The 19,573-nt window shown below is 36.0% G+C and overlaps 2 protein-coding genes and 1 long non-coding RNA gene across 5 annotated transcripts; 2 read left to right on the forward strand and 1 right to left on the reverse strand.

Moving 5' to 3' along the window:
• Positions 1 to 5,139: 5,139 nt before the first annotated feature.
• On the reverse strand, positions 5,140 to 19,466 carry LOC129723389 (intraflagellar transport protein 20 homolog). 3 transcript variants are annotated; one of them, XM_055677587.1, is made up of 4 exons: positions 18,359 to 19,466; positions 18,014 to 18,302; positions 5,344 to 5,498; positions 5,140 to 5,282 (listed from the first exon to the last, which is right to left on the reverse strand). In XM_055677587.1, the coding sequence occupies exons 1-4, from the start codon at positions 18,899 to 18,901 to the stop codon at positions 5,166 to 5,168; spliced, it is 1,104 nt and encodes a 367-aa protein (XP_055533562.1). In that variant the 5' UTR covers positions 18,902 to 19,466; the 3' UTR covers positions 5,140 to 5,165. The 3 variants fall into 3 exon arrangements, with proteins under 3 accessions (XP_055533562.1, XP_055533563.1, XP_055533561.1); XM_055677588.1 differs by lacking the exons at positions 18,014 to 18,302; positions 18,359 to 19,466 and adding an exon at positions 5,747 to 6,099; XM_055677586.1 differs by lacking the exons at positions 5,140 to 5,282; positions 5,344 to 5,498 and adding an exon at positions 17,320 to 17,918 and having other exon boundaries at positions 18,359 to 19,451.
• LOC129723392 (uncharacterized) lies at positions 5,749 to 6,697 on the forward strand. Its single transcript, XR_008727757.1, has 3 exons — positions 5,749 to 6,223; positions 6,365 to 6,474; positions 6,534 to 6,697. It is a non-coding gene; the product is annotated as an uncharacterized LOC129723392 (long non-coding RNA).
• Positions 14,789 to 16,789, forward strand: LOC129723390 (BTB/POZ domain-containing adapter for CUL3-mediated RhoA degradation protein 3). The gene is made up of 3 exons (XM_055677589.1): positions 14,789 to 14,895; positions 15,048 to 15,264; positions 15,517 to 16,789. The coding sequence occupies exons 2-3, from the start codon at positions 15,099 to 15,101 to the stop codon at positions 16,239 to 16,241; spliced, it is 891 nt and encodes a 296-aa protein (XP_055533564.1). The 5' UTR covers positions 14,789 to 14,895; positions 15,048 to 15,098; the 3' UTR covers positions 16,242 to 16,789.
• Positions 19,467 to 19,573: the final 107 nt, after the last annotated feature.

Here is a 19,573-nt window from a genome sequence, read left to right on the forward strand (position 1 = left end):
ATACCCCCTTAATCTCAAATATTACATTGCAGCATGAAAATAATCTAAAAATTATTGTTCTGATGTAGCTGTTGGGCTGGGGGTAACTAAGCAGGGCTCTTCAGATTCGCGTTGCAACGTACCAGACGACACGGGTAATGCCACCCACCAAGACACTGTTTAGCTGTCGTCCCGCCCTAAGACAAGACGCGACAGCTGGTCACCGTTACATTCAACCAATTTGAACCGGCTGCTGATTGGCTGAATCCGATAACGCAATCGTCACGTAGAAAATACAACAAGGTTACTTTTCACTGTAAAGCAGTGATGCTGGAGAGTCATAATTTAGCTATTATAATTGTTCATAAATAATGATGCAAAAGTATGCAAGGTACATGACATTACCGAGTAATGTATTTCACTGTTACAACTTTAAAAATGCATTGATTAATCGTTTTTTACTATTTCGCTTGAAGTCCAAGAAACTTAGGAAGAAAAAATTTGGGTATCAAGAAACTTAGAAAGAAAAAAATTGATAGTAGTAGTATGCTTTATTGAACATAAAATAATAAATAAAAATTGAGTATTATTTGCCTATATATTGCAATTTTAATTTCTTTTATCTCATTGACCTGCAGAAGTTGTTAAAAATAATCATTCTGGCATCAACGGTATGGAACGTTCAAAAAAATTTCGACGGGGATGACGGCCGTTACGAAAAGAAAAATAAGAAGCCAGCTGTCGCGTCTTGTCTTAGGTCCCGCCCAATGTAATAAGTATGAGCAAAAAACAGCATATAGGCTGCATTGGTGCGATCTGACTCAAATTTGGCAGTTATCTTACCCTTTTAATCATTGTCATAATCTGAAAATTAGGTATGTTAGGACTGTAATTTCAAGAATATAACATTCGGCGATTTTCTAAACTATTGATCTTCACAGGCACAGTTGGGTGAGTCAATGTCGACTGAAAAATGTTTACGCCTGTGAAGGTATGTTTTGTATATCTGCCATTTAATTAGGTTTGTTTGTATGTTTGTATAAGGATGCTTTTATTACCTTATCTGCCTTGTTGTTCTTACTTGCATTCACGAGTCGTTTTGCATCGATGTGTCTTGTCTTGTCCTGTTTGCTTGGTTCGCTTTCGTGCTGCCTCTCATCTCTTGCGGCTCATGTTTGTATTGTATTGCTCTTCTTCCGAGGTTCTGCTGTTTGTGCTTATTCTTCGGTTGGTCGTTTTAGTTTTATTGCTTACTCTATTTTGCCGCCTCTTTCCTCTTTCCTTCTTCCTCCCTTTCTTTCCTCTGAAATAGAGGAATCATTCTTGTTCGTCTACTTTATCGCTGAAATATCCTAGAATTATTTAGAATCGACTAATACAGGTCGGACTCGATTATCCGGAGACTCGATTATCCGGAAACTCGATTATCCGGATATCGATTATCCGGAATTTTAGACTCGATTATCCGGAATTTCATTTTTTTGGTGTCCGTTTTCAATCTGTATTCCGAAATTTTGCCTCTGCCATCTCTTCTGGTATATTTGTTACCATTTAAGTTAATTTCGGCATGTTTGGGACCTGTTCGAATTAAGTGGAAATAATCAATGTCCAATTTATTTTTTTTTGCTTTTTAAGATTTTACCCCTTTTCGCCTCAGAAATAACTTCTGGTTACCTCACTGCATCATACAAGTGAAATAAAAAAAAATATTTATTTTATGTTTGTTAATCGCAAAATTTTAATATTTTTTGTGTGATTCAATTATCCGGAAAACTCGATTATCCGGAATGAAAATTTTTTTGATGTTCCGGATAATCGAGTCCGACCTGTATTGTAAGCTCTACCGATTTTGGATATTCCATATCGATTAGCTCTGACGTCAATTCACATCACATTCTACACATGAAACTACATTTTTAATATATTATTTTGTGTCTATTACTAGTATGTTCTCATCATCAATATAACCGGTGAATAAGGAATTCGTAAAACCACCTATCATCGAGATGGGATTCGTTAGATCATCTACTCAAAGATAAGTAGATAAATAAATAAATAGATAGAAAAATAAATAAGTAAATAAATAAATAAATAAAAAGATAAATAAATAAATAACTAACTAAATAAATGAATAGATAGATAATGGTGGTTTGGTCCACGTGTGGGATATATTCTTCAAAACTAGCATTTTTTAAAAGGATTTGTTACTACTAGAAAGGATCCTCCCACATAAGAGATAGCCAAGAGCCGTTACAATAGGAAAAAAGAAATTTAAAGATGGCCGACTCTTTTCATCTCCCTCTCCCATTCGCCACCCGGGAGTATGGGCCCTATAGGCTAGCCACCAAGCCCAGGGATGATGCGCAAAGAGTGAAATCAAAAACTCTTGTAAAACGTCAACAGGGTGTCGAAAACCTGGAAAATCAGGGAATGTCAGGGAATTCATTTTTCGATCAGGGAAATCAGGAAATATCAGGGAAAACTGAAAAATATTCAGGAAAAATTTTTAAACGACACTAGCGAAAAACTGATTTTTGTAGCATAAAAGGCTAATTCGGCACCGGGGGGGAAAGCTCATCAAAACTTCCGGCCCTCTCCGTAGCACATACTACGGAGAGCCAGGTGAACATCCACCAATTACCTGTCGATCTTCCTAACTGGAAGACGTCTGCAAACTATCTCTAGTAATGATATTTCGTCCACTGTATCACAAGCAATTGCGAATAGATGGGCGATGGAGAGATATTGAGTGCATTGGGTACAGGGCCAAGTCCCCCCTGGGTGGCGCTAAGTGATGAGAGCGAGAATGGACGAACGTATGACAACGGAAAGGTGTGCCAGGGGAACCTCACCGGACTCTTCCGCTGGATTGGGGATACTCTGCTGCTTCCTCACATATCGATCATCAAAGTAACCACCTTTATTTTAATTTTTTTTTGTTTTTTTTTATTTTTTTATTTTTTTTGTTGTTTTATTTTTTTTTATTTTTTTTTTTAGTTTTTTATTTTTATTTTTTTTTATATATATATTTTTTAATTTTTTTATTTTTTATTATTTTTTTTTGAATTTTTTTTTACCCGTTACTAACACTTCAATTCCTTTCCTTCCTCTCGTTTCCGCACCCATCATAATTTGAAACACACCCGAGCACATGCACATGATAACAAATAACAGGGAACAACGGAGACGACACCAATGGAAAGCACAACATCGCGCACCGAAGGAAGAACAGCTTTCACGAGCATTTCCACGATCCCCACCAATACACGTTAGAATAAAAAGATAGAGACCCAGGAATCGAGCATCGGATTCGCAAACAGATAAGCCAATTATTATTATTATTTATATTTCTTTGAAATCTATAATTACAATTATTATCGTAAGTATAATTGATCGTTACCATAAACTCGTAACGATCAATCATATTTTGAACATTACTATTTTATCATTATATTATATTGTTGCAAATAGTTTTTTTTTTCCTTTAACATCTTTGAATGAAACAAAATGGGAATCGGGTTAGTAAGTTAATGTACCAGAACCTGGCCGGACATTGCGCCTACCCAGGGGAGGACCCGGATACGACCACCCATGTGAGTCTAGAGTATCGCACATGCCGACACGTGCAACGGGAAGGATTACAATAAGTGTATAGACCAGGGGGTTAGTCCCTAGATATGCTGACTTAGCGGAAAGCACGGGCTATACACTTAACAATGACAATGACAATAAAAAGCTAATTCGGAACCACTACGGTTCAGTTTTATATCCAATTGAATACTTTTTTCACTGCGATTTCAAAGAACAACATACAATTTGTGTAAGTTATGCTCTATATTTTGAGTGATGCATTGGAACTCAAACATTGCGAGTATTTAGTGGAACAGACCTCAGAATTTATTTACTCCTTGCAAAATTACAGTGCGTACAAGAAATCATGCAAAGTTTAACCTGATTACCACAAAATATTTAAATAAAATAAAATGTCTTGTTCTGTTTCTACTACTACGGATCATTTTGTAGATGAGAACAGAGATTGCACAATGTGGTCCGGTCCACGTGTGAAGAGAATTCACCAAACAATTATTAACAATTAATATTGTCAGAAGGATTCCCTCACATAGGAGACTATCGAGATCAGAGTTGGAAGGACTACAACCCAAGCCCATTTATTGACTTTGTTGTTTCATTTTTTACTACCGTGGGGCGCCCTAACTCTCCCAGACGGTCTCGAGGTACGACGCTGGCCTAACATTCCAGTCGTCTCGAGTTCGAGTCTCGGCTTGGGAAAGGCTGTTAGTGTCAGTAGGATGGTAGCGCTAGCCCCGCAATTGTCCTGTAAACTAAACAGTTGGCTGCGAAGTCTGTGTAGGAATAAACAGAAGGTCGAGTTCCGAATCGGAATTTAGCACCAAGGCTTTTTTTTGGGGCGCCCTAATTCTGCGCGTCTCTTAATTTTGCATTTTTTCATTTTAAAATGTTTAAAAATATCAAATTAAAGTAGGTAGATTTAAAAAATGGTGTTTGAGAGAGATTTGCTATACATATATTAACTGTCAACTTTCTGTTAATGTTTCCTTTTTTACTGAATGGCTTCAACATTTTGATACGAAGTGCGCAGAATTAGGGCGCCTCACGGTACATTCCCCACATATAAAATATATCCATTAATTTGTTTGTTTGATTTTGACCATAAGACCATGTAATGTCTCATATCGACCAGAACAGTCACTGCTGCCCTCAACCGTGTACGTAGCCAGATTTTTTGATTTAGTTGTTGCATGTGAAATTGATATAATTGTATGCTGTTTTGCTATCTAGTTTAACCACAGAGAACAGACGTTCATCTTGTTTTCAAAAGATGTGTAAAAACTTGCAACCGTCATTTACCAGCAAGTGGTAATGCTCCCGCTACGTGGCGATCTCGTCACTTACAAACCAAGTACTGATGTCGATAAAATATCGATACGGCAATATTTATGAAGTGCAACTGGGGCGCCACAAGACAGATGTCATTAGTGTATTAACGTATTTTGATTCAAATTTTAACACACGATTTTTAAATTTCTTTATATGAACATGAATGTCTGTTCTCTGTGGTTTAACTTCATGACGCCGTGATATTGAAAAAAAAATAGACTTCACGGTTTTATTCTTAGTGACCTTGAGCATCCATTAAACTCGTTTTATTGGTTTTGATAGTAATCATCAATTATTTCCTGTTGTTCAGATTCTACTCGTTGTAAATATTGATATTCTATTTTTAATTTGTCCAGCTCTACCATTTTTTCTATTATTTCACTCTAAAATAGATTAAAAAGAAAACTACTTTTCTGAACATCTGAAATAATATAAGCATATTACTTGTATAGCTTGCCGCTCAGATTCCCGTTGTTTCGAGAACGTTTTCAGCAGATTTTGGACACCAATTGCTCTCATCTTCACTTGGTCAACTTCGACTGAAAAGATTTCTACAATGCTAGCGAATTGGTCGATTATTTGTCGAAATTCCTTTAGCTCTAGAAAAATTGGAAGACAACGTAGACATTAGATCAATAGATAACGTAATGTAAAGGGTTTAGGTAATCGACGTTGCGAGTCAAGTTCAAAAATTTTTTAAAATAGTGTTTGCTCTTTCTATTAAGTTTTCAATATTATATTATTTTAAGGCCCCTCAAATAAGGTGTTATCTCATTATCGTCATTTAGAAAAGATATGTATGAATTGCATGCAAAGGGTGAAACTAACAATATACATCTTAACTTACTATCCGTGAATTTCTCACATTCATCCTTTAACTCATGGGTTTCGTTAGCCACATCAGGATCAATTACGCGTAAAGAATACAAATCATCTATGTAGATACCAGAACTACCTAATTCTTCGCTCATTTCAACAGTTTTATAAAATACGGAAATATCATCTTTATTATTGATTAACATTTATGTTTGTGCAATACGTAGTCAAGGTAACCTTGGTAATCTACAGTGCTTGCAGCACTGCAATCATGCGCGACACGCATTTATGAGCGTATTCTATTCACACCATGTAAATACGAAACATCTCAACAAAAAACAAAAAGTAATCAAAAAGGTGATAGAATTTAAAAGAAGGCGAATTTGATTTCATTTCAAACATTTAAAAATACCTTACAACTATCCACCATACACTGTAAATAAATGGTACGATTACTTCAAGTATTTTTGCACTTGATTCAATTCGTCACGTGGCACTGCAAATTGAAGTGAGTTTATGTTGATTTCACAATGATTAACATTTTCCAACGAAATGATCTTGCGTTGAAAACTGTTCAATGGAAATCACCATCATATTATAATGAATATCTCTTGTGTTTGCACCACTGTTTAAATCAATTGAATTACAGCTGCAATATCAATTGACAAACGTCAGAACCATGAGGCGAAACAAAAATAGTGACGGTGGCGAAAGGCGTAAGCAGCACATTTTCCCCAGAGATTAACAATTTGTTTGAAAGTAAGTTTTATTGAATCTTTGATATTAAAATAACAATAATACAACTCTTTACTTTACAGCTCCTGAAATCGGTTGCACCGACATGATGACAGAAATCATTTTGTAATTAAATTGAAAATCTGAGATTTAAAAAAAATGAAAAAATCTAAAATAAATAACAATCAAAAGATCAAAAGATTTATTCTGATTAGCTGATAATATCCAAATGATCGACATTCCTTATCTCAAACATAGGCATTTCAAAAGAGATGATCATAACAACAGAAAGTCAAGTGATTCGCTGTTGATTTTATCGTTCTTTGCATTAACATATTCCAAAAGATTTTCTTTTTACTTCGAAATGTTAGGCAAGTAGTGCGAATTCAACAGCAAATCACTTCACTTCGACGTGGATTTTTTTTATAGTGTAGTTAGTGACTAAACTCACTTTCATGTCACAAAAAAAAACAATTTGGAAGGTGTTATAAGAGTAAATACGCGGATCCACTCACAACCAACCCAACTGGTCTAGATTCAATCCTAGCCGACACCGGGAGATTTTCTGAGGCGAAAAATCTCTGGGATCACGCCTTCCATCGCATGAGGAAGTAAAGCCGTTGGCGCCGGTCCGTTAATAAACGGGTCGTGAGTTAGGGTCCTGGGTGTGGAGTCGTCTCCCTGGGCGTCGGTGATTGGCCACAACAGTGGCGGAACTAGACCGACGGAAAATGAGCGAGAATAAAAAAAAAATGCTGATATTTGTTTGGTTTTTGCATGAGAAAAAAAATCCTATATTTTTGCTTTTGTCACACATTTTGACAATTGCAGGTGCGAACAACCTTCAAAATCTCTTCCAACTTCGTAGTCGCGAAATGTGGAAAAAAGCAGTGTAGAAGCAACAGGTGCATTATTTGTTCATGTACTTATTCAACAGTGGAACTCTAGCTTAACAGAAGTTGTTCAAACGTTTGCAAGTGATTACCAGCAGCACTAATAAATATGTGCTGCGTTGAAGCTCTTTAAAGGTCCCCATTTATCAGTGACGTTCTCGCCTAATTAAAGCTAGTTAAACGTTTCAAACGGCAACCCAGCATCTATTATTCTGCACGTGTTGTTTCGAATGCTACATATTATGCATTAAGTTGAAAATTGGAGTTGTCGACTAGCGACATTCGACTTTATTCTCATACCGTACATTATACTTAACGTCGGAAGTAGTACGCTGTATAGCGCATCTGAATTTATATTGGAGCAAGAGCCCGATTTAGGGTCGTGGGGGCCCGGAGGTCTAGTAACTCAGTCATTTTTTAGTTGACAAAATTTCAATAAAGAAATATGTCATACATAGATTATGATTGAAGAAAAGTTATAAAAATATTGTGTTAATTTTATATAAATTTCATTTTATTTTGAGTGTTACGATTTTTTTGTGTTTTTAATTTCTAGTATTTAGTCATGAGTCATAAAAAGTAAACTTTTGTGGGGGCCTCCAAAGTGTGAAGGTCCAGGGGCAATGGTAATGATTAAAGCCTTTTTCTAATCCCTTTATACCTGGATGAGTTCAATTTCTTCGATCTTTCAGTAGATATTTTGTCGAAATTTAAGGAATATTATCCGGCTTTCGAGCAATTGATGACATTTTTAAAACATCTGGCATCTCTTTGTGATGTCAGCAGTAGCAATACTCAGAGATATGCACGCTCATTCAATTTTACTCTAAATTGAGTAAAAGGTACTCACTTTCGTATTTTAATTAAAAATGTCAAAAAATGAGTAACCTCAATTAACGAAACTGAGTAACTTAAACTCAGTTTACGTATTCTTCTATTTTACTCATTTTTGAGTAACTGGCCATTTTATTTTCCGCGATTCAAACGCTAATTTCGTGATTGGATGTGCAGAACCTAATTTGTGTAGTGAAATAAAGGAGTAAAATTTGCTTAAAGAACCGAAATGGATCAAATTGCAGCTAAAGTAGACGCCGAGACGTGTAATAAATTGAAAGGAAAGCTATTTGAATAAAAATTTTGGAAAAATAAATAATAATCATTATTGAAGGATTTCGTTGTCATCTTCCTTCATGCGGGATTCTGGTTCCGGGGCATCATTACATGCCATAGACACCTTCTACAAAGCTTACAGTGTGTTTGGAATAAAAATTCCAACTAGCTTAAGCATGATTATGGATTTTTTAGGATGCGTTCTGTATAAAATTTTAGACCACAGCTGCCGCATAACCGTAAACAAAACAGCCGCTTTTTCCGCGAGGCAATCAATGAGGAAGATGTGGAAATGATATGAAATGTAAACTTTATTAACCAAATAAATCTATAACATTTATGCGATGCTTCTTATGTTGTTTTCAAATTTGAATTTCCGAAATTCCAGTCATTTTCCCTTGCGTAGGAACGTCAATTTTACGAAACTGAGTAACAGTTACTCACTTTGCCTAATTCTTGCTGTGTTTGAAATGAGTAAGTAGTACTCAGTTTTTGACATATACTAGGGCTACTCAAAAGTGAGTAACAACATGATTACTCTATTTAGGGTAGATCCACTTTTAACGAAACTGAGTCATATTTTACTCAATTTAGAGTAAAAATGGCCGAGCGTGTGCGGAGAGAATGTTGTGAGCATGATGAGTAGAACATGGTGCAACGGTTTGATCAAAAAGTAGGCGCGGGGCGAGGAAGCGTTTTTTCACTTTGGAGGGTTGAAGACGAAGCATCACTATGCAACAGCGAATAACTTTTTCGTGTTTGTTGATATACCCTGACTAACTAGGCAATTGAATACCGCAAATTCAGGGGTTTTAAGTTGGAAATTGTTTCTTAAATTAATGAAAATTGGTAGCAAGGTATGTAGCATTGCCATATTTATAATTTAAATGCATCCAAATGATATATTATGAGATGCGATAATTTTTATGCCCTAGTTGTTTATAAACAAACCTACTCGCTGGCGATTTTTTTTTCCAATATGGCCGATTCTGCTTTTGACATATCGTTACACCATGTCTTTATACACGCTGCTTTATTTTGACTCTAATTTGATTAGGATCTACTCAGTTTGGTATTCTTATGCAAAATGTCAAAAAGTGAGTTATCGGGTAATGGATAATTGAGTAACATTTACCCAAATTTTCATAATTACCATGTTTACTCAGTTTTGAGCTATTATCTATGATGTTTACTCACCCCTGAGTATATGTATATGTCAAAAGTTTTCAACAGCGATATTATCTGTTTCCGAAGAACAATTGGTGTCGCTTTTTATTCGTTTGCTAGCAGTAAGTATTTGATCTTTCATCAAATCAATAATTTCCTAATCAATTACATTACAAACAACATGTAACAATATTCCATAACAATTTCAGCCCAACATCATTATTGCAGAGGATTTGAAAACATAAAAAACATCTCTTCAAAATGAACAACCGCATGTTGTGTGTCCTGCGATGCCGTTTTAAGTCGGGCTTTTATTCGTGATAATGAACGGAAACGTTTGTATCGATGTACAGTGCCCAATACATGCAATCGATACAATTTAAATCCTTCGCAGTGTTTGGTGACGGATGATGACGGATTTTCTGGTGTGCGTACTGTACAAAAACATGAGCCACAGTTCACGGGCAACTGTGAATCGGTTGGTTGCCGCATTATATAAAGACACGTGAATGATATAAAACTTTTATAATGTTTCGATGAGAAATAAATCTATGATTTTGATTATTCTGAATTTATTTTATTTATTGAGTCAGATTTACAAAAACCAGAAATCATCAAATATCCAAATTTAGGCAAACTGGGTAACTTGTACTCATTTTCGTTAATTCCTGGTTTGCATAAACAGAGTAGATTCTAATCAGTTTTTGACGTATGACGCCCTTACTCAGAAGTGAGTAACCGTAAAAGTACTCAAATTAGGGTACCTCCACTTTTTTCAAAAATGGGTCATATCTAACTCACTTTAGAGTAACAAATAATGAGTGGTACATCATGGTTGTGAGCAAATCGAACATGTCAAAATCCGAGCTAAAGGAACAAGAAAGATAACACATTGAAAGGTATTGCCATCAGGTTCATAAAGGATATATTTGTTTTCACACTTTTTTCCCGTTATATTGCTAAACAATGAATTGAGAAAGCTCCGAAATTGCTTTATCATAGTGATTTTTAACTGGTGGTCACAAACCTTTTGTATGGTCAACAAAATAATGATCAGTTCTTAGAAAACCGCTTTGAAATGAAACTGAGTAAAAGCTCCGAGTTTGCTCGTTTTGACTTTTGATCCCTTTGATGAATGAAACTGCCAGAGGATTGTTGCATACAATCAGTGGTGGGCACCATTCCGCTAATTCGCTAATTAGCGACGCTAAAATTCAGTTAGCGATTTAGCGATTTCGCTAATTTTTGAGCTGGTTAGCGAAACTGTTAGCGTCGCTAAATTTTGGACTTCGAAACGCTAATCGCTAATTCGCTAAATTTTGTAGAGAAGCGAAAATAGAAATATTTAGAAAAACTGTGAATTGCTGATGGCGTACGTAAATTGCTTCGAAAGATGAACATACTTTACTGCGAAAGTTACTTTTGTCAGTTTTTTTCCCTAGAATGGAGTTCCAGTTATCGTACAAGCCACAGGAGCATTTTGAAGAACAAGCACAAGGTCTAGATTGAATTTTCGGCACATCAAGAACTTTGGTAGATTGCAATGCGCTTGAAATTATGACAACTTTGGTTCTACTTTTTCGATTCAGATAATAATTGAATTTTTATGAAAACATTCCTAAGAGTATCTATTTTCAATGCAAGCTAAATAATATTTGTTATTCTTGTTTTTACAAAATCAAATATGAATACCGTTTCGTGAACCTCTTACTGTAAATTGATACCATCCGTCCTGATTTAGCAGGACATGTCCTGATTTTGAGATCCATTTGGAGTGTCCTGATTTATTTTTCATATTTTAGCATTTGTCCTGATTTTTCTGAATGATGCCGGATATTCAAAGAGGAAGCAAACTGTTCAGTACTTTCATCTTGACTCCGGGAAGAAACGAACTTATTTCAAACGATTTTTTGAAATCGTTAAACGTTTTTTGACAATTAAGTTTATTTCAAACAGTTTAGTGTTGCATTTTTAAGGTATCGTTCGAGAAATACGTTAAGTATGAGGCTTTTGGCGTATTTTGAAGTGCAAATCTCAAATTACGTGTTTTATTTATTGATGCCTCAAACAATAACAATAGCTCAGAACAAATTTTTGCTGGAAAAAAATTGTCCTGATTTATAACTCCGACGAAATGGTAACCCTATGTAAATAGCTTTAAAAAGTAATTGTTTTCGTTTGTTTAACCAAAACAGATCAAAGTGGTCCAAATCTTACAAAACACGAGCAATAAATATAGCGATATGACTATTTACATATTAAAAAGTTAGCGATTAGCGAAAGTTCCGCTAATGTGGGTTTAGCGATAAGCGTTTAGCGATTATCGAGCTAAATTTTCCGGTTAGCGACTTAGCGATTAGCGTCGCTAAATTTTCGGTTAGCGGTGCCCACCACTGCATACAATTATAACAAAATCACAAGTTTTTTTTTTCAAATCTTTCTATTTTGCATATACATATATGTAATAAAAAAAAAACAAACCTTATTAAATCATTAGTTTATCTTCTGCCTTAGCAGCTTCATTAAAAACCGCAACAATACGGTTCACTGTTACCCGGGAACTGTGACTTGAGGTTTTAAATAGTACACATCTAAAAAAATCCATAACCATTCTCATATCTGGAGGAACTCTAATACACAAATAAAAACACTTTTTTCAAACAACAACACAACACGTTTTTCCGAACAACAACTTATTTTTAGCGGAACGTTTTTAAATGTTTTCAATACCACTCAAAAAAAAGAGTAAAGCAGAAAATAATGACAATCTGAGTAACTGTTACTCAGTTCGGTAAACGAAACTTACAGAGGCATAGGCGTAGCCAGAGGGGGTGGGGGCATGGGGGGCTATTGCCCCCCCTAAGTGTTGACAGTGGTGCAGAATTTTGTTTTCAATAATTCTAATAGCACAAAATGACATCTTTAGCCCACAGAAACATCTGTGTAACAGCCAGATCAAAAATAATTGATTGAAATGCTTGTGCTACGTTGCGTGGAATTGCATAGGTTTTTCAGTTGATCCACCAAGGGTATTTCAGCGGCAAAGTACCGGGCAAATCCGCCTGCATCAACTAGCTTGGAGTATTGGAACCGAGCTGTGACAATTCCTTACCTTGATTCTCTTGTAACCTCACTGGAAACACGGTTCGATGAAGATAGTGCACCTGCCTACGCATTGTCCTTGCTGCATCCCGCTAACGTAATACGCATGTCGTTGGAAGAGTTCATGCGCAAAACCGAAAATTTCGTAATTTTTTATGAAGTTGACAATTTTGTTGGAGAGGTGGAAGTTTTGTATTAACATTGCAGCAGTATGAGAGCAGACCATAAGAACTTGGAAGAGTTGGATCTTATAGACCTGCTAGCTAAAGCCCGTTCTTTCTGCGACTGAGAAAGCAGTTAAAATTGCATTTGCTCTACCATGAAAACATGCACGATTGAACGCTCGTTCAGCACATTACGTCGGGTGCAAACCTGGCTGAGGTCAACAATATTTGGACAGCGGTTGAGTGCTCTCTGCTTGCTGAGTGTTCATCGGCAGATGGTCAACAACAATCGTGAAAAGACACATGAACCTCTTCCGGAACGTTTGACGTTTGATGCCCGAAGATTTTATTGAGAATCTTGACTGTGTCTTCAATCTTCACGTCCTTGGAAAGCTTTGACAGGATGTAGTTGAGATAGCGGCTGTGAGAATGGGTGTCCAACTTTGCTGGACCGCTATCCGCTGTAAAATTTGAGCCATCTTGTGAATCATATCTTGAATTCCCGGTTGCGGCTGCTGATCAACTCTATTTTCTGCCGTGTTCGTGGATTCTTGAGATCCTCGTCGCCAAAATAATATGTCCAAAGGTTTAAATGAACTTAAGAGTTTTTAGTAAAGAACATCTATTTATATTCGAGGTTGGACAAAAATTAATCAAATTTTCCAATCTGATGTCAACGACAACTTTTCACTGATGGCCTTGATGTAACAATCACTAAAGACTAGTATTTATTTCTATTTTTCAAAACATACTTAAGTCGCTTTTTACGCAGGGGATACGTGCCGCGTAAAAAAACGCTTAAATTCCGGAATCCGCGTAAAAAAAACGCGTAAATTTCGAAATCCGCTTGAAAAAACCGCGTAAATTCCGGAATCCACGTAAAAAAAGCCGCGTGAAAGAAACCAGCGTAAAAACAACCGCGTAAAAGCGACCTTAGTGTACCATTTTTTTACTTCTAAAATTTTGAAGAGCTTGCCCCCCCCCCCTATTTGAAATTCTGGCTACGCCCATGTACAGAGGGGATTCACTGCTGTCATATTCCATATATGTGTGCGTTATCGCAGATCAACTCTGGTCCATGACGTTTGTTGGTCCATGATGTTTGTAACTATTTAAGACAAGACGCGACAGCTGGCTTCTTATTTTTCCTTTCGTAACGGCCGTCATCCCCGTCGAAATTTTTTTGAACGTTCCATACCGTTAATGCCAGACTGATTATTTCTAACAACTTATGCAGGTCAATGTAAATAAAACAAATTAAAATTGCAATATATAGGCGAATAACACTCAATTCTTATTTATTATTTTATGTTCAATAAAGCATACTTCTACTATAAATTTTTTCTTCCTAATTTTCTTGGTACCCAAATTTTTTCTTTCTAAGTTTCTTGGACTTCAACCGAAATAGTAATAAACGATTAATCAATGCATTTTTAAAGTTATAACAGTGAAATACATTACTCGGTAATATCATGTACCTTGCATACTTTTGCATCATTATTTATGAACAGTTATAATAGCTAAATTATGACTCTCCAGCATCACTGCTTTACAGTGAAAAGTAACCTCGTTGTATTTTCTACGTGACGATTGCGTTATCGAATTCAGCCAATCAGCAGCCGGTTCAAATTGGTTGAATGTAACGGTGACCAGCTGTCAAGTCTTGTCTTAGGTAACTATGAACAATAATGGGGGAAAAATATCACTACACAACACATTCATGAAAGTTTTCCGCGGTTTCTCGCGTTTTGATAAAAAACGTTCCAATTCTATAATATTTCACATCGATCAATTTCATGACTAAAAAGAACAAAAACCAAAACAAACGCCATGTTGCCGAATATGTTGGTTACACGATGTTTGACAGATAGATCCCCCCTGGAAACTTAGTCAATTTTTGGCGTTTGAATAGACAATGTAAAACTGAGTCAAAGTTGCTCAATTTAGAGTAAAATTGAAGGAGCGTGTAGTCAGCAGCTTATAATTTGACAGCAAGTTGATCAAATATCGTAATTATATGTGTTATATATTTTTTTTTTAATATTTTCATATTTGTAATTGAAAGAAAACACCTAATTAGTGTGAAATAGAAAAAAATTTAAATATAATTAAATTCCTGTTCTTTTCTCCATCCGTTATTTAAACGATTGTTTCAAGTTAGCCTGTAACTTGAACTGCAGTCAAAATTGCGACCCAAGGAGAATCGGCCAGGATGTCGGGTGATCAGAAAACCCTCATCAAGGGCAATCCATCGCAATACGTGAAGTTGAATGTGGGCGGTTCCCTGCACTATACTACAATTGGGACGTTATGCAAGCAGGACACAATGCTTCGGGCCATGTTCAGCGGCCGAATGGAAGTGCTTACGGATTCTGAAGGTAAGGTGCTTCAATGTTGCTCAATTATTTCATTTCACTTTGTGTTGTTTCACCTTGCAATTGAGAGAGATCTTTTTTACGAAACATGCAGCCGTGTTTAATAATCCAAATTTGCTACTATACTTGATTAGGTAATTAATTTGGGTTCAATCAGGTCGGATGTATTAGCTGTTTTAATGTAAAATTTTCAACTGAATCGTGCATTTTAATAAATATTAATTACTAAAACTGACGAGCGATTCCTAATTTCAGGCTGGATACTAATAGATCGTTGCGGCAGTCACTTTGGAACTATTTTGAATTTTCTACGAGATGGCAGTGTAGCTCTTCCGGATACGTCTAAAGGCATTGCTGAGTTACTTGCCGAATCCAAGTATTATTGCATTGAGGAACTAGTTGAAGCTTGCGAGAAAATACTTGCCAAAAAAGAACGAGAATCACGCGAATCGGAGCCGATTTGTCGAGTTCCTTTGATAACATCCCAGAAGGAGGAACAGTATCTTATAACAACGGCTACAAAACCAGTGGTGAAACTTTTGATTAATCGCCACAACAATAAATACAGTTATACAAATACCTCGGACGATAATCTATTGAAAAATATCGAGCTATTTGATAAGCTATCGTTACGTTTTAGTGGTCGTGTTTTTTTCATAAAAGACGTTATCGGTTCGAGCGAAATTTGTTGCTGGTCGTTTTACGGTAATAGTAAAAAAGTAGCTGAGGTGTGCTGTACTTCGATAGTGTACGCCACTGATAAAAAACATACGAAAGTTGAGTTTCCTGAGGCACGAATATTTGAAGAAACTCTTAACATTTTACTATATGAGAATAAAAATGCTCCAGATCAGGAACTAATGCAGGCAACTTCGCTGCGTGGCGCGGTTGGTGGAATTTCTTCCTACACCAGCGATGAAGAAGAAGAACGAACCGGTTTGGCTAGATTGCGATCAAATAAGCAAAATAATCCTACATGATTTACACATCAGCTTGTGCTCAGGAAGAAGTTGTTGCCAAAGAAAAATTGAAAACTGTCAATGAGCAGTTACGCACAATATCGAGATGCAGTCTTAGCACAGCAGTCAATAACTTCTAAATCGTATTTTAAGACATAACATGTTACTTTTCGACCACTGGCATTTAAAAATAATTCTCTCTAAATGAATATTTCCACAAATTCTGCAGTACATTTTTATTAATAAACAGCATAAAGCTCGTTTTGTATGTAACTTAAAAAAAATTACATTAGGTATGTGATAAAAAGTTAAAGGTTCAGTTCCATTGCTTACATAATTGTACAACAAACAAGACCCTTCAGGTCAGAGATGCTTAGTATTTTTTCCTTTTGTGGCAACGGTGCGTTTTCTTGCTGAATGTTCGTTAATGTTTCGTTCTCAGTTGAATCGATAAGAGTTAAGGTTAAATCACATTCTTTGAAAACGGCATTGTAGCTGCAATAATATGCGAGAACTAAACCTCAAATAACCACAATAATTTGTGTCAAATAAATATCAATGTAATCATCTGTAATTTTGTATGGTATCAAACAACCTTAATTCTTGTTTACGGCCGTATCCGACTGTTATGCGAAATGATTCGCAATACCATGGTATTGTGCAATTTGTATTGGAATTTTTCGTTTGACTACTGCTATCTACGGTTTTCGTAGCACTCATATTTTCTAGCGTGTGTGCTGAATTTTGAGAGTGAAGTTTTAAATTTTATGATTCATAGCAAATGCAAGCATTTTGCTATATTACCGTCCGCATTTCTTCGTTAGGCCTGCGTTTGTGATATCAGCCACAGACCCTTTCTACTTTTCAGCAATGAACTAATTCGGTAGTCTTCCGAAACAAATTTTTCGGGAAGTGTCGTGCAATTATACAACGTGAAGGATTGTTTCTGCAATGTGTCGCTTTTGCATATCTTATACTTCAGAAAATGTTAGATAGCTTGTAAATTTTGTTTGAATTTGGTTTAGAAACACTTACCGGGACTAAAGGTGGTCCCGATTACAATAAAAATCCGTCAAAAACGTCAAAAGTAACATCGCACTTTGAGAGTAGTTCATTTTTATTGTAAAACGTTACCCGTAAGTCTTTTCCGTGTATCGACTGTTATATTTTATTTTACCGTCATTCAGCTATGCGAATCTGACGAAAAACACTCTGATTCGCTTAGCATTTCGATTTCATGCACTACTAAATCCTCCTGATAGTCAAGTACAAAAGTGTCTTGCGAATCATAGCTATAGTCATCATCCATATCGTCGGAAGATGCGCTTTCAGATTCAACTTGCGGGGATTGTATTATTTTTTCCATGGAATACAATTTTGATTTTAATTCTGAAGATGAATAGTGTGCTAGTTCTGGGACACTTTTCAACATTGCCACCAATTCCGTGTGGTTAACATTTTTATTTGATTGCTGGTAGTGCTGAATCTTCTTCATAAGGATCCGCAAGTGTGAGGCTTTCCATGAGCACTTTTGATCAATAATTTGTTTAGATTTATTTAGTCCTTTTTTATTCAAATTAGATGTCAGTCCAGTAAGCTTGTTTTCCCATTTTTTTCTTTGTTCTGAGCAATCATCGCTCATAGTGTCTGAAACCACTTGAAAGGACTCAATTTTAGGTTCATCAGTGGCTGCATGATCTGGAGAGTATATTTTTACATAGTTATCAATATGTTTTAAACAAATTAAAAAACTGCAACTGAAAAGGTCCCTCGCACGTCTGATGTTTACTTACCTAGGTAATCTATGTCAATTTGCTCTATTGCGGATAGCTCAGCATTTTCATTTTTTTCACATTTAGAATCGGTATACTCGGGAAAATAATGCTTGTTACCTGATAAATCATTTTTACCAGTAAGACCTGGGTTATCAGCGGAAGCTATGGACGAAAATGCTTCACTTGATTCACTAATGCTTAATATGCCATTCGAAATGTGGCATTGCTGAACAAAAGCAGCAACATTCTCCAGAAACTTAGCGCATCTCGCGCAAATTTTTCTACTTGCATCTATTTTCTCGTCAATCTACAAATAAATTAGAAGTATAAGTTAGGAGAAAAATTACCAGGTTTGTTTAATACCGTTATAAACAACATATTTTGGAGCAATTGGTTGTAACTTTGATTATCGTAGGTATCTTGAAAAAGGTCAACTCCTCCTGTGGTATATGTTGATCGACATAAACGACAACATCCTATTTTTGGAAACTGGAAACGGTTTTCTACTACGGTTATAAACCTTTTGATTTGCTCAAACTGATGATGATCCGATGACTGTAATTGCGTTTGTTCCCCTTCTATTCTTTCTTCGCATGAAGCCGATTTTCTGGGTTTCTTGCCGTATATCGCCAAAGCCAAATCAAAGTACACACGCCGTGTAATAAGCCCAGCACCAGTAGAACCGTTTGAATATCTATCAATTGCTTGCTTAATTTGATACAATTTCATTTTTAATTGGTTTTTACTGTATGCGGCAAGGCTTGAATCTCCACGCAACAATCCATGTAGTTCAGATACAAGGATATAAGGTTCTTTATCGGGACGGTATATCTGCTGAACGTACTGTAAAATTTTGTACACATGACTTTCATTCCACGTTATCCGCTTATTATTTTTTCTCGACATAGCGTTTTTTTTTTGTAACAGGTATCACAGAACAGAACGGAGTGAATTTTGTTTCAACCGGAAAGTTAATAATAAAACTGCTAATAGTAAGATTTCGTACAGCTTATTCACATAAGTATAACTTCAGTAGAAAATTGACACAAAATGCATCAAATCAGTTTTCCTAATCCTTATTGTTAACGTATTGTTAACGATGTAAGTAGATCAACATCGAATTCGCAACTACGATGGTGCTGGCTGATATTTGTTTGGTTTTTGCATGAGAAAAAGAAGGAGGGAAGTATTTTTGCTTTTGTCATCACACACATTTTGACAATTGTAGAGCAACATGTCAAAAGGATCTAACTGCTTTGATCGATTTTTTGATCGATCGGTTTCTTTCAACCGCCACGGCTTATTAAACACGTTTCATGATATGTCCTTTACACCATTTGATAGCAGAGAATCTAATCTAGCTTTTTAAATAAAAACCACGTTGGGAATAGTTACTTGAGCTGAACTATTAAACAAATGTAGAGCAACATGTCAAAAGGGTCTATCTGCTTTGATCGATTTTTTGATCGATCGGTTTCTTTCAACCGCCACGGCTTATTAAACACGTTTCATGAGATGTCCTTTACACCATTTGATAGCGGAGAATCTAATCTAGCTTTTTAAATTAAACCACGTTGG

This window comes from Wyeomyia smithii, chromosome 2 (genome assembly GCF_029784165.1).
Source record: "Wyeomyia smithii strain HCP4-BCI-WySm-NY-G18 chromosome 2, ASM2978416v1, whole genome shotgun sequence".
Lineage (NCBI taxonomy): Eukaryota > Metazoa > Arthropoda > Insecta > Diptera > Culicidae > Wyeomyia > Wyeomyia smithii.